This window comes from Pteropus alecto, unplaced genomic scaffold (genome assembly GCF_000325575.1).
Source record: "Pteropus alecto unplaced genomic scaffold, ASM32557v1 scaffold24, whole genome shotgun sequence".
In the NCBI taxonomy this organism is placed as follows: domain Eukaryota; kingdom Metazoa; phylum Chordata; class Mammalia; order Chiroptera; family Pteropodidae; genus Pteropus; species Pteropus alecto.
The window spans coordinates 24,008,610-24,024,226 of NW_006439192.1; the positions used below are offsets into that span (position 1 = coordinate 24,008,610).

The 15,617-nt window shown below is 31.2% G+C and overlaps 1 protein-coding gene across 1 annotated transcript in view; it reads right to left on the reverse strand.

Moving 5' to 3' along the window:
• Positions 1-15,617, reverse strand: part of MICU3 (mitochondrial calcium uptake family member 3) — a 78,483-nt gene that overhangs the window by 19,443 nt on the left and 43,423 nt on the right. The window contains exons 9-11 of the mRNA XM_006916486.3: positions 14,399-14,437; positions 6,564-6,659; positions 385-485 (exon numbers count right to left, since the gene is read on the reverse strand). Coding sequence (XP_006916548.1) covers positions 385-485; positions 6,564-6,659; positions 14,399-14,437 — 236 coding nt within the window. The remainder of the gene's footprint in view (positions 1-384; positions 486-6,563; positions 6,660-14,398; positions 14,438-15,617) is intronic.

The following is a 15,617-nucleotide window of genomic DNA, read 5'->3' on the forward strand; positions in this document are numbered from 1 at the left end:
GACACTTAAAGGAATTAGTGTGCAGTGTCTACTGTTTACTATAATAAACACTACACACACATGCTTATTGTTATTATTATTATTATATTATTATTACTACTACTCTGGCTTATTGAGACTAAATAATTGGTAATATCTTCTGAATATACAGAAAATAACAATCCAGATAACCATTTTTTAATGATTCAGTAATTTCTTGTTATATTTATCAGTATAACCACTGGTATACAGATACTGATGAAAGTGAATATTTGCTATACATAGTACCTTCAGTTAAGATGAAAGCAGCATAGAGGTATCACTGTACTAGATAATTCTAATTCTAAAGACTTTTATGGCTTTAGCATGTTAACACTTTCAATACAAATAAAAAAGTAAGCTCACCTATAAAAATCTTCAAAGTTGAGCTCAGCTTTTCCCTTTTTTCCAAAAAAATGTACAAGGAGTGTAGTATCTGTTACGAAACTTGTAATGTCATCAGCACGCTTAAAAAAATCACGATTTAAAGGTTAGCTGCAATAAAACAGAATAGGGATACCTAATATCCCTCAAAGAATTTTATCTACACAGAAATATGAAAAACATAAATATATTAACATTAGGATGAAAAGCATAAGGCTGTATTAATAAACGCCAGAGAAAATAGAAATATGAATAAGATCTATATCCTCAAAACATTTTAAAGATCCGATTATATTTTAGAAAGTTTTCAACCTCAAATTATGCTTATAGAATACCGATATTTTAAATTATAGTTGAACTCCTTTAGTAATCACGTAAATACTTTATTTTCATTTAAGTAATTTATAGTATGGATTTTCTTAATCACCCTGAAAAATCCATTCTTTTAGGATATTCAAAACAGGTAAATTCTTCACATGTATTGACTATATGAGGCTGACAAAAAATGGTCTCAAGCTTCATAAAATAACTTCCTTTAACTATAATACTTTTCTATGGTAGTCCATATTATGATACTTTAAATAGAAGACACTATATTTTGAGGAAAAAAACTACAGTAATATTACTTTGGAATTTCTATCTATAATTCTTTCAAATTCTTACGTTATTTTTTGAATAGATAAGAAATTAATTACAGAGGGTTTTCCTTACCCATTTCACTTAATAAACCTAGTTCCAACAAGTATATTCTTAAAATAGCTCATTTATAGTCCCTTTAAAGTTCAATGGCCTATGGAAAATCTTCCTCTTTTCCTTTTATGTAGCTTTATGGGGTTTTCTTTTCTTTTCCCCTCCTCCCTTACCTTGTGTTCCCTACCCTTCCTTCTTCAGTTGTCTATTAACTCATACCTATCTTTTAACTCAGGTACAATAAAATTTACATGATCGTAACTTATTAAAGAGGTTAAATAATCACTACCATTTTCTCTATTTAAAAAATAGCTGTAAATGTCCATCTTAAAGGTACATATTTAAAACGTATAACTTCTTGGCCAGAATGCTTATGTTAAGTACTCCATAGAAAACATAAGAAAGTATATACTTCTCTACAAAGAATCAGTTGTCTTACCCCTGTTCTATACACTAAATTTTGGTAATCCTTTGATTCCTCAGAGTCTTCTTCCCATTCTTTCATGACCTATTTCGTCCTTCATAACATTTACAGGATCTTTATTTCATTTCTCCTTAAACCAAATATTATTCTCTTCTAATGACTAGTATGAAATTATCCAGACTACATCTTCTGATTAGTCTTTTTCCCTCCAACATGCCCTCTTTTAATTCATGACACTTTTTGTAAAGTCATTTCTCTGCTACACTGATTACTCATGTCTCCCTGAAAAACTCCAACATGTAGGGTATCTTCTACTTTAAATTATCTAAAATTGTTGAAATTCTTAGTAGTCATCTAAATAATCTATATTTAAGTAATTTGATTTGGAGTTTTCTAAATAACCTCTAACATATAACCTCCTTATATCTGGTTTAGAATAGCTCCACTATTTCTCAGTTTAGTCTGCTGACAAGTTCCAAGTATTCTCAGGAGCTGGAATAACCAAGAAGTTCCCTGTAATATAACCAACTTCTTTGAAGATCTGATTGCTAGGGGGAAAATAACAGGCAGGAAGCCAGGTGTCACATACTATCTTTTAAATACACCCTTGAACAAGCCTATTACGGAGGTTGAGGAGTATTAGTGGTGCCAGCCTTTCAGGGCTCCATATATTACAGTACACCAGTGTAATTTTGAGTAGTGCTCAAAAGGCACTACTACCTTTGCCAGCAACTTTAGGTTGAGGAGGCAGACTGCTGTAATGGAAATAGGACAGGATTTAAAATCAGAAGACCTGGGTTCGCTGACTTTTTTGTCCTTCAGCTACCTTACCTGTAAAACGGGGATAACCTTATCTATAATAACAATTTTGAGGAAAAAATTAGAATATGAGTGCAAATGAAGTATGCAAATGTTCTTGTTGGTAGTCATAAGATGCTTCGAAAAAAACATAAGACCTTTGGGGAGTAAGATCTCTCATTTTAATTACAGACTTTTTTTTTCGTGAATGTAAACGATCAAGTCTAATCAGTTTATTATCCACGATTAAACAGCTTATACTAGTAGAGGAACAAAACATTTGAGAAGGCATGCCCAGATGGAGCATAAGAGTAGAGGCTCTAGCCAATAAGAAGTCAGCATGAAGAACTGGGTTATCCATCTGGATGCTAGAGGAATGAAATGTGGGAGAGAGACAAAATGGGTAAAAGGAGGTGGTAAAAGAGAGATGGTGTTTTAGAAAAAGTTGCTTACTTCACAGATTAGTGGTAGTGTGGTGAGCAAATAAGATGATGAGCTCCAGAGTCAGATTTCTGGCTTTGAATTCTGACTTTTTTTCCTTATCAGTTAAGTGACCTTGGGGAAGTTAATTTTTCTGAGGATATTATTGTCCTCAGTAATAACAGTACCTACTCTAAAGGGTTGTGTGAGCTATTAGGTAATACATCTGTAAATCACTTAGCACTATAACTAGCAAGTTGTAAACACCCAATACATGTTACGTATTATTATTTTTGCCAAATCAATATATTTCCAGAAGCTGAAAAAGGACCAGACAAGATAGAAAAGATAATGTTGAAGCTTAATGCAAAAAAATGTTTTTACGTGGCACACACTTTTACTTCATTTTTATTACTGAAACTACACATATATGTTAAATAGATGTGAAAAAAATGCCTTAAAATGAGAAGTTACAGGAACACCAAAAGTTAGTGAACTCAGGTAACACAATTATGAAATGTTTTCTCTAGTGTCGTGATGTCCTTTACCTCAAGATATAATACACGGAAATAAGATGGCTTTGTTTTACACAGGTTTTAAATAATGACCTCATTCAGCTAGTTTTTCTCATGCCTTGAGCAGAGCAGATCTTCATTTACAGTCTTTCATCATCAAAATCTTATTAGACTTAGGTTCACTTATCCAGATAATCCAGACTCACAGAGGCATAAGTAACAGTTTGACATTAGAGGGGAAAAAATTAGAAAATGAAAATGGTGAAGACTTTTCCCCTCCAGTGAAACGGAGCACTGTCGGGAGTCATTGAAAACTACACCACTGTCCTGGGTACCCTAACAGTGTTATATAACTTAAATCACAGCAGGGTTGAGACAAAAAAAGAGCCTTTATCCCTTTTGATTCTTGTGCTCATTGTTAAAATAAAATGAATTCAGGTGTTTTAATAACAAAGCGTGAAAAAGCACAAAAGAACCTCACAGGTCATTTACATGAAAGGCCATTATCTAACTTTGTTTTGATTAAAATTTACTTTAAATAGTTTCATTAGAAATAAAATAAACTAGTAAATTTGCATGAAATAAAAATATGTCAAACTATTAAAGAATTTTAAGGATAGTCTCAACACATTTTTATTGATTACAGTGTGATAATTTTATCAAGCTCTATTCAAGGACTAGAAGAAATCTTCAAACTCTTGATTTTTAGTGAAGGTTCTGAATAATCCTATGAAACTAAGGCCAAGTAAAGTTTAAAGCAAATAAAAAAAACTTTAATTTTATCTATAAAACTCAAAACAGTTTTTATAATTCTGGAACTCATAGGCTATATTCAACAGTTGTATAGGAGGCTTATATTTTATTATTATCTATTATTTTGGTTAGAAAGTGGTGTCAGTTATAGCATATTCAAATTTTCATTATAACATAGTTTTAGTATAATTGAAAAAATTTATTGTTAGAAACAGCCTTAGAGTAAGAATATGAGAGGCTATGTGCCCTACACATGGTGAAAACACAATGCAATATACAGATGATGTATTATAGAACTGTACATTTGAAACCTATATATATAATTTTATTGACCAATGTCACCTCAATAAATTTAATTTTAAAAAAAGAATATGAGGTTAATCTCAAATTTACCTACAATATTTACAGAGAAATGCTTTATCTCAATATTTACATTTTAAATATATAAGAAACAAAGAGATATAAATACAAATAGACTTCTATGCTTTCTTTTCGAACCAGCCTAAATCCTGAAATACTGATACTCTAAACAATGTTACACTGGCATCAGTAGTAACTTATAAGGAATTAGAATGAATTGTAACTTCACCACAGTTAATTTTCAATTATCCTCTCTAATGTAGGAGGGTAGTAACACAGATAATTTCCAAATAATTATTTTACTCTGGAATACAATATAAGTTTGTCTTCTTCTTTATCTTTTCTATCTTTTCCTCTCCATGAGATTTATTTTCATGATATTTGAGTCAATTCATTAATTAATTTAGCAGCTTAAGATTATACTGTGGATTGACTAAAGCCAATGGTATGCTAGTAAACTGGCTCTCCAAGGGGGAGAAAAGCCTGATTTGTAGTACTTGCTAATTTCTATGGTATTAATTCTTCTATCATGGTCCATTTCAAAGTACCAATGGGATGTCACAGAATGATGAGTTTGGAAGAGATGTGCAGAATTAATTAGCTCTGGGAAGCCATAAAAGCCAGCTCCAGTACACCTCTAGTAAGAGTGTTAAACATATTCAAAAGATCTTATAATCATATCATATAATCTTTGAGTGTATGTGAGAGCTGACTGGTCTTCTGATATTAAAGCTCCCAAGATTTAAATTAAATTCAATACCTAATGAGCAGGTTGTGTCTAACTGTGAGAATCTGTAGCAGAGTTAAATGAGATTAAAGGTAGGTTAGAGGCTGAGAAGTGGAAAGTTTAGTATGGGGAGAGACAACAGTGACGTGACTTAATTTGAAGCTAGGCCACTGTGGCTTGTAGGGCCTCTAAGAGTTAGTGTCCCCAGTTGCTCTTACTTTGTGCCTAAATAATCACAGAATTAAGCATTTCTAATGTGTGCCTGCATAAATTAGTACAGAATTAGGCACTTCTAAAATATCTGTAAATGGAACATCTATTACCGTAACTTTATGCCTACAAATAGTTCAAATTTAAAAGGTAATTTTAAATGGTTAATTACTCATCTTAATTACATCATATTTATATATCAAAGCCAGATTAGAGATAGGGAAAATGCTTTATATTTTGGGGGGATCTTAAAATTGAGCACAAAGTCAAAATTAACATTTCCAAGTGTTTGCCTAGTCTAGAGGTATCAATTGAGTCACACTGTATGTAGAGATAACAGACATTACATCTGATTCCAGTTTACTTCTCTAGATATTCTTAGGTATAATTTTTAAAAATCAAACTTTAGAAAAAGAAATGAGAAGCCAACTTTACAGAGAAAAAGATAATGAAAATATAACTCAGTGTTTACTGAAAAGTCATTTGCGGTAAGATTGATAGCCATCTCTAATAAAGTTCTTAAAATTCTTAATAGGAAACATAAAATAGTGTTTAATCTACAAGACATAGCCCATCTTCTAAAATGACAAATCACTAATCAGAGTGGGATGGTGGGAGCAGTCTGTCTATCTCAGTGCAGCAATAAGGTGCATGTCTCCATAAAATTCAAAAACAATAACAAATGGTTGAACTGCTTTTTTATTTTCCATGCACCAGCAATCCTAATCAATGTCAAGGTAAAACTTCCTCCCTTCCTGAGTGACTGCACCTACCACAACTGTTACACACCTTGCTCTTGGTAAATACTCACTATTAATATTAGGAAATTTAATTGTTTAAATCTACCATTACTCTAAAGCACTGGCTATCTTTTACCAAGTTAAAACTTTTACACTTCATATAACATTGCAAATTGTAAAGTTAAGAGATTCAGTGAAATTGTATACTAAAATACCATTTTCAAATTTTATAAAAGTGATCTTTAAGTAAAAAATAACAATATTTCCTTTTTATTGCATTGGAAAGTCATGTTTTCTATAAGCAAGTTGATTTAAAATAGACTATTATAGGTGATCTTGCAGCTCCTGCCAGCAGAGCTGACATATTCAATATACCATTTATATATAGAAATTATTGCTTTCCTGGATAAAAGAAAAAATATAAAATATATTTTTAGTTTCATCATTATGACTCTAAAATGAAATGAGTACTAGATCAACAAAATGGCAAATAATACAATGACCAGGTTGAGGTTTAATTATACCTCTGCGAGGTCTGAAAAGAGTGCTTGGCTTGTATTACGTCTCAGTGTATCCCAATAGCTTCTGGAGACAAGTTCTTCAGCATCTGTTTTTAGTACCTGTAGAAGTTTTAAGAAGCACAACTGAAATCCAAAGAATAGTCACAAAGAATGATAACTTATACACTTTAAATCTCTTCAAGCCAACCTTGAAAAGAAAACACATTAGCTTACCTTTTTTGTTTTCTGCTGCACACAACAGTATTATATTACACTGCTGGTAAACCCAGGGTATTTTCAAAGGTGTAATGGTATATAACCACTATTTCTAAGTACAATGTGGCTTTGTCAAAAAGAATCACCCCTCCCCCATGTCCTTCTACTGAAACATGCGTAACTTCTATGAAAGTGTGAAATAAAAATTTTATTCACACCTTAAGTGAAGTAAATTCATTGGTAGAAGATTTTGGTAATTTTGCAGCAACCTATAAAAAACATGCTTAATTTAAAAATGAATTATTGTTGGCTAGCATATATTTTGTTAGTGCATCAAAGACTCAAAATAATTATATCTACACTTTAGAGAAAGAAAACTTAAATTAATCCAAAACTTGTCAAAAAGAAATATGGCAGTTAACGTCAAACAACTCAAAGCTACTCAGGGATATGATATGAGTGTCCATTGTGAAGAGATAAGGTACTTTCTAATCTATTACAAGGACAGAATACTAGCTTCTACCTCAGACTAGTACTGGCTAGTCTGAAGAAGGTGACATCCAGATTAAGAACTGTAGTGTAATCTAGATATGAAAACATAGAAGTACAGGCTTAAGAGTTTATAAAGAGAGTCTATAAACTTACAAGTTTATAGAGACTTGGGTCTCTATAAACAAAAATAATTAAATGCAATTTCTGTCAGGATCTATCAGGCAAGATTTCACAGGTTCTCAGGCTTGGTGTTCTTTTGGTTAATGTGAGAAGAAAATGCTGCACTTTTTTTTTAGGAATAAGTGACTGATGATGAGAAAACTTTTATTTGTGTGTGGGTGTTAATTTTTAAAAGCCTAATGCCACTAATAAAATTATAATGCATATGAGAATTATTTCAAAGATCTAAGTTTTAAATCATTATTATTAACTATAAAACACTGCCCACTGCTCATATTTTAATAAAAGTTTTAAAATGTTAATAATATAGTATTATTTAGCAGAAATCACTTATATAACTCAGATATATTTCTTATTATAACTGAGTCACTCACCACCACCTTTGGTAACTAAACAAGCTTTAACTAAGCAGTTACGAGCTAAGTAAAATGAGCTGAATACAGAACTAACACGGTTCTTTTTCTTTTACATAGGTATGGTAGAACCTCAATAAATGGTAGCTAGATTAAATACTTGTTTGACAAATATTATCTCAATATTTTGAATGTGGATATATTTTTAAATTGTAACTTAGAAGGTAGTATATGATAAACAAAGGAATTATTAAACCTATCAAACTAGAAAATAAGGTGTATTACACTACTGTTAGGAGGGTTAACAGAAACTATTTGCTTTGTAAAGCCATACCTTTTCCTTACTTCCAAACACTGTCCCTCCCTTCCTCCCTCCCTATCTCTCTCACTCACTCACACACACACACACACTCACACTCACACTCACACACACACTGATGACACTGGAAAAATATTTACAACATAACTAAAGAAGAAAGGACAGAAATAAGAGGGAAAGTAAAGACAAAACAAAGAGGAAATAAAGAAGTCAGAGAAAAAGAAGACTAATTTAGAGGTGGGAATGTGTCACTGTGATAAGCAGAACAATGGCTCCCTAAAGTTGTTCATATCCAGACTGGCAAATACCCTAGATACAGTTAGGATCTGAGAAAGGTTATACTCAGAGAATAGGAAAACAAGGAAAAAAAAATAGCAGCATATATAATCAAACAGCAAACTGACTTTACTATTAGTAATATTTAAAAACAAATAAAGAAAAATAAAAACAAAAAGAGAAGAAGAAAACTCTATCTTGATAATTGATGCCACTATGACAACTGTGGCCTGAAATACGATAATCTGTAATACGAGAATTGTAATTTAAAGTTTCATGGAACTTCAGTTCCCCCCAGTGTATCATAGAAACACACACACACACACCCCTCTTCTGGAGAAAAACACACCCTTAACCTGGTCCTTAAAAATCCCTACAGATACACTCCCACAAACTATATGCTCACAATATAAATTACTAAGCACAAAAGAACATAAGTTACCATAAGTGAGAATCAGCAGAAACAATAAACAAAGCCAGACATGCAGACTTCAGATATTAAGTTTGAAGAATATGAAACTGTATTTGGAAGGATTGTTTAGGAAAAATAGACTACCAATAATTATTAGCCTGATTAGAGAAAGAATCAAATAAAGCTTCTAGAAATGAAAAATGGAACCACTAAAATTTAATATCATATTATACATAGCTAGAGAAAAAATTAGTGAATTGGAAGATAATATGAATAAATTATATAGAATACAATGTGAAAAGATAAAAAATATGGCTAATTATTAAAGAGAAGTTTAGAGACATAGAATAGAGCATGAAAATCTATGAAAGCTCCAGAAAGTAATAATAGAGAAAATGGGAAGAGACGATATTCAGAGAGTTTGGCAGTGAATATTCAAGAATGAATGAAAGAAAACAAACCTCATATTATTTGAGAAGTTAAAAAAATTTCATGGCAGATAAGAGTAAAAAGAGATATACTAGAATAAAACTATAAAGAGTATACTAGAAAAGAATACCAAAGGCAAAGAAAATCTTAAAAGTAGCTACAAAGAAAACAGATTACCTACAAAATAATAATAGATGCAGGGTTGACTTTTCAAGTTCAACAACAGAAGCCAAATGACTAGAATATCATAATTTGCTGTGAATGTCAACCTATAATATATATAGTAAAATTATCTTTCAAAATAAGGGTGTGTGTGTGTGTGTGTGTGTGTGTGTGTGTCTGTGTGTATATAAAATAATTATGTTGTACACCTGAAACTAATGTTATATGTCAATTATACCTCAATTTTTAAAAATAATAAAATTTAAAAAACTGAATTCATAGAAATATAACAGATTGGTGGTTGCCAGAGGAAGGTGTGTGTGTGGGGCGGGGGGTGGTGGCAGTTAGGAGTGGGGAAATGGGTGAAGATGGTTAAAAGGTACAAACTCCCAGTTATAAGGTAAATAAGTCCTGGGACTATAAGGTACAGCATGGTGACTGTAGTTAACAATACCATATTGTATACTGGAAGTTGCTAAGAGAATAGATCTTAAAAGTTCTCATCACAAGAAGAAAACTTTGTAATTATGTGAGGTGATAGTAAGTTAACTAAACTTACTGCGGTAATCATTTTGCAATATATACAAATATCAGGTTAAGCTGTACACCTCAAACTAATATAATATGTCAATTACAACTCAATAAAACTGAAGAAAAATAGGGCAAAATGAAGACATTTTTAGAGAGTTTTTAAAAATAATTTACCTGAAGACCCTTACTTGAGGATATACTTTGTGAGAATAAGATTATGAAATCTAGGAAGGGGTAAGATTAACAAAGGGATTAATGAGTAAAGAATAGCAAATATGTAAATAATTCTAAATAAACACTGATGGTATATATTTAGAAGTCTAATTTGTGGATTAAAAAAAAAAGACAAAGGTAAACATTGTGAAATTTCAAGTACCCATGCCAGGAGGGGAATAAAAGATATTAAAGCACTGTAATACCCTATTTTTAAGGAAGAGAGTAAAGATATGGCCTAATCTAAGATTTTATTCTCTTAAGTATATTTATTGAAATTTCAAGACTAACTACCTGGAGAATAGAAATATAATGAATGTCTTCTAAACTAATAAAGAGGAAAATAAAAAGAGGAAGAATAAGCTTCAATTAATTCAAAAGAAAGTAAGAAGTATATAGAGTGGCTAAAATAAATCCAAATAAATAAGTAATCACAATAGTGTAAATTGACTGAATTTTCCAATTAAAAAGTATAGATTATCAACCCAAATAAAAAGGAACCAATAAAATACACAAAACATGCTTTTAAAAAAGACACACCTAAAATATAAGGAGAGAAAGATGTTGGAAAAGATGTACTAGGCTTCCTTTAATGACAGGCTAGTAAATAGCAGCAATCTTCTCATTGAGAATAACTGAAAAAGCTGGATAAAATATAAAACAGACATGTCTTTAGAAGCATCTGAAAGACACAATTTGCCTTTGGTACTGTGTTGACAGTTGCACTAACAGTGTAAAAGCAACGGTGGGTAAAATTGCTGAAGCCCTAGTATAATGACAGCAATTGGCCACTGCATCCTTCAGAAGTCATTACATTCTTCAGTTCCATATACCCACACTAGAAAAACAAAGTTTCACTTAAGAGTGTACTTGAAGAATAAACTTATAATTTTGTTTAAATTGATCGTTGAGCACACATCTTTTTAATATTCATGTAATGAAACTGGAAGTATGCATAAGGCATTTCTCCTGCCTACTGAAGTAATACAGTTGTCTTTAGAAAAAGCATTTGTGTGATGGTTTGTGTTGCAACGTGAAGTAGTCCTTCTTTTCACGATCAATCATTTTTTCATGAAAGAACAACTAATAGAGAAACTATGGTTGTTCAGACTTTGGTATTTGGCAGACATTTTTTTGAAAATGAACCAAAAGAGCCTGTCACTCCAAGGGAAACAACGGATAACATTTGTTGCCAAAGTAACATACTGCAGCAGATTGGACGCAGAAGTGTCTATGAGAAACCTGCTGTCATCCAGTAAGCCAGGCATTAAAGAGATTTGCAAAGGATATAAAATAGCGCTCTCCTCACTATTTTTAAAGTTATTTTTCATAAAAAATGTTTAACATGTGAATTTTATTATTTTAAAAATGGATTAAGTATTTTTAAATGTTTTAGTTTTAATTTATAATATGGTAAATATATAGATAACCAACACGAAAACAACACAAACAAGGGCTCTTTTGAGTCCTCAACAATTTTTAAAAATATAAAGCGGTTCTGAGACCAAAATGTTTGTAAACTGCTACTTACAGCAATAAGAGTGAATAAACTAGGACTAGATACAACAATAAAAATGAAATTGATAATCATGATGTTGAGTCAAAGAAGCAAAACACAGAAAAACTCATATAATATGATCCCATTTATATAAAGTACAAAAATGGGTAAAACTATACTGTTTATGATGCATAAATAGGTTAAAACCACAAAACAAAGAATTTACATAATTTCTGAACTAAAAATATATTTTAAAAATCAGAGAAAGTTTCATCATAACTAGAGAAAAAAACAGAAAATAAAAAAATGAAATAGAGAAATAACACAAAATATTAATAAAAATAAGTGATATATTTATTCTAACAACAATAGATTTTAAGGCAAAAAACATTTCTAGAGATCTAGAGATAATGTATAATAGAAGATTCAATTCACTAAAAAGATATAAGTAGTTTACAATCTTAAATAGGTAAAAACAATGCTTCAAAATATATAAAATACAAAAATAACAGAATTACAAGTAGATATTGACAAGTCTATCACTGTAATAATTTAACATACTAATTGACAGATCAAGCAGACAAATCATTAGTAATGAGAGTTGTAAAACACAATTAACATGTTTGATCATATATATATATATCTTGATACACATTATCTATCTTAAAAATATAACCCTGCACCCCAAATTGGAGAATATATAAATTTTCAAACACATATCTTTTATGAATGTCAGCATTGTTTTAGTTCATAAAACAGCTCTCAATATGTCAAAAAACTGTATAAAAATTGGTACATTTCTGACAATGGAAAAAGGTTAAGATAATTTTTAAAAACTTTGCAAAGTCACATAAGGCCAAAATCAAATATAATTGACTTCTGCATTATTTATTCTTTTGAATGTTTTATATTTCTTTTCATTACTGTAGTAAGATAATCAAGAGTTGGCTATATGAGAAACAAGGAAAATTCAAGGTTTGGAACAGAAAAGGTTATTAAGTAACTATCTTCATGAATACTGAAGCAAGAAATGCAGCAAGAAATAATCTGACAGAATACAGGCAGAATCTATTGTAGGAATGATTAAATTTTGGAACAAGCCACTACAGAGGCCATAGAATCTCTTTCGCTATAGTAAAAGTCAAGAGGACTTCTGTCTTTACTGAGGAACTTCTTAAAGGTAGAATCTTAGGTTATACTTAGCTCCATGAATTGTACTCAAAATTAGATACTTTTTCACTCCAGTTAATCTACAAACCTAGAAACTAGCAGATAATTGCCAGTTAATGCATAACATTATACTAATATATTTGTGAAAAATATACATCAATGACATTTCATATACAGTTTTGGGCTGTCTGAATTTTTTCTAATTTTAAATGAAATTTCCTTGTTTGAAAATTATATATGAGTTTAAAGGAAAAATATGAATTGCCATAGTTGGAAAATAGCTCATATAATGACATATTAGAAAATAATAAAGTCATAAGTATTAACATTTAAGTTTTACAAGGCATATAGCATTATTTATAAAATTTTCATCATATACATTCTTACAAATTTTTGAAATGATTAATAGGAATCTTTTTAAAATTTGAAGAAAATAGTAGACTTTATTTAATGGAAAACAGTAGTGAATTTTGTAGATCAAATTTAAAGTATCTCATAAGAGATCAAAACAATTAGTCTGTCCTGTGGCTTCCCATGGACTTGGCTTATTCTCCAACCCGTTCTAGGTCCAAGCCTTGTGATTTGGCAAGATATCTTAGATTTATTTAATGCTAAATCAGCCTCCAGTGTATGTTCAAATCTAGAACTGAATTAGGTCTTATAGTTTGGTTTTATAATTTCGATTATACAACACAGGAGGCAGCACAGCTACTTTTAGAGTTGCATACTATAGCTGGAACACTTTCAGCAGAATAATACTGAGGCAGACACCCTGAATCCAAGGGCTCCTCTCAGTTGGAACCTGTATAATTTGAGAGATCCTTCTAAGCTTGGAGAAATAAGTGAACTGTGCATGTTCACATTCAAACAGGGGCCATGGCCTATTAGTTGTCTGTAGCTGGACTAACTAACCAACAAGCTCCAACCTTCTGGGAGAAAGCAAAGAAGAAAGCTTAGCATAAGAAGAGTACATTTGGAAGATCATTTGCAGGAAGTCCCAACTTTTTCAGGTAAGAAGAGCCTGAAAATCATAATCCTCTTTGAGAAATAACATGATACATTGATATATTAAACATATCAAGTGTCACCTTATACCAGACTTTTGTATAGACTACAGGCAGCAGGCAGGCATCAAAGTTTTAGAAAAAAATTGGTAGAAATACTGAAAACTAAGAAAATACCATCCATTAATATACTTCTTTATTAGATAGAGAAAAGAATGTATACCAGATGGATAGATCTAGTTCTTAAATACCGGTGTTCTGCAGAAGCATAACCTGAAAATCTGCTTCATGATTTGTATTTAACTCTTTAAATACTGCTTAAAAATATAAAACTTCAATTGTTTTACCAGAGTGTTTGGTTATTGTTCACTCGTGTTTTCCTTATTTTAATCTAAAGTTAAAGATATACAACTGCTCTGTAAATTTTAGGCCTCCCATAAATCTAGGAAGGAAATAAAAAAATTTGTCTTAGTTGTACCTTATTATATTCAATAAATTCATAAACATTTTCAAGAGCAGATGTAGCTTTACGTAAGGAAATAATATTATCAAGTATAACAGGTGAGACTATTTACATAAAAAACATTTAAAGTATTGTACATACACTATTAGTAGGTGAATGGTATCCATAAAGTTGAAGACGCTGACATAGAGCACAAAGGGCCAAATGAAGTGTCACATTTCAGAATGAACCCAAGTACAGCAAAAGGAAAAAAAAAAAAAAAAAAGACGACAAAATAATCAATTAGGAAGGGCAAATCATTATGCTACATTCTATATAGAGTACACACACAAGTGGGATAAATGTTAAAGATGAGTAGCAAAGTTTTTAAAATCTCATATAATTAAACATTAAATAAATCTGCTCATTTCAACCATTTTCACTGTAACTTTCTGATAGAGCTATTGCTTTCAGTAAAATATGTTCCTCCAAAGTATGCAGTTTTTAGACATGCTTCAGCAATTCTCTATGGGGAAGGGGAAAAACTGAGATGTAGCAGCATGCAATGGAAATGGTATGAGAGACCTGCAGTGGAATCTTGTTCTGCTCTTGTTAGTGCCATGACCTTAGGCAAGTCAATGAATGTCTCTAAAATTTTCTCATCTGTAAAACAGGTATGATACTTACCTGGGAGAAATGTAATGAGGACTAAATGGGAGTAAAATTTATAATGGCTATAGCAGAGAGCTTAGCACATAGTAAGTGTCCCAAGAAATGTTCATTACCTCTTTCCTTCTGAAGCAGTTTTATTTTGGTATGTAAATGTTTTTAAATTTACTTTTGATTTAATTTTGATTTGGGTATATATTCAGTTCAAAGTAGCTATGTTTGTAGGTTTTACAATGGCTAGCCTTTTTGAGTGTTTATCAAATTTCGCATAGTGTTAATAAGTGGCTACATGTTTTAGCTCATTTTAATCCCTATAACAATCACATGTGGTCATTACCCCTATTATCTCCACAAACAAATGAAGGGATTGAGGTATAGAGAGGTTAATGACCTTGCTCAAGGTCACTTAGGTAATGAATGGCAGAGCTGATATTCAAACCCTGAAAAATCTGGCTCCCAAGCCTGTGCTATACTGTCTCTCTAATATAATATCTATATTTTCACTATAAACTAAATTTCAATTGCTTCAAAACTCAAAAATTTCATCAGTTCATACTTGCAGTATTTTAAATGTGACAATTATTAACAATAAGTTACCACTAAGTGTCATTCTTATTCAACATAGCAAGAAATATTTGTAGAGAGCTATATTGTTGTAGAGTGCCAAGGATGTACTAAAGATTAATTCTGAACTGTTTTAAGGAATAGTTCT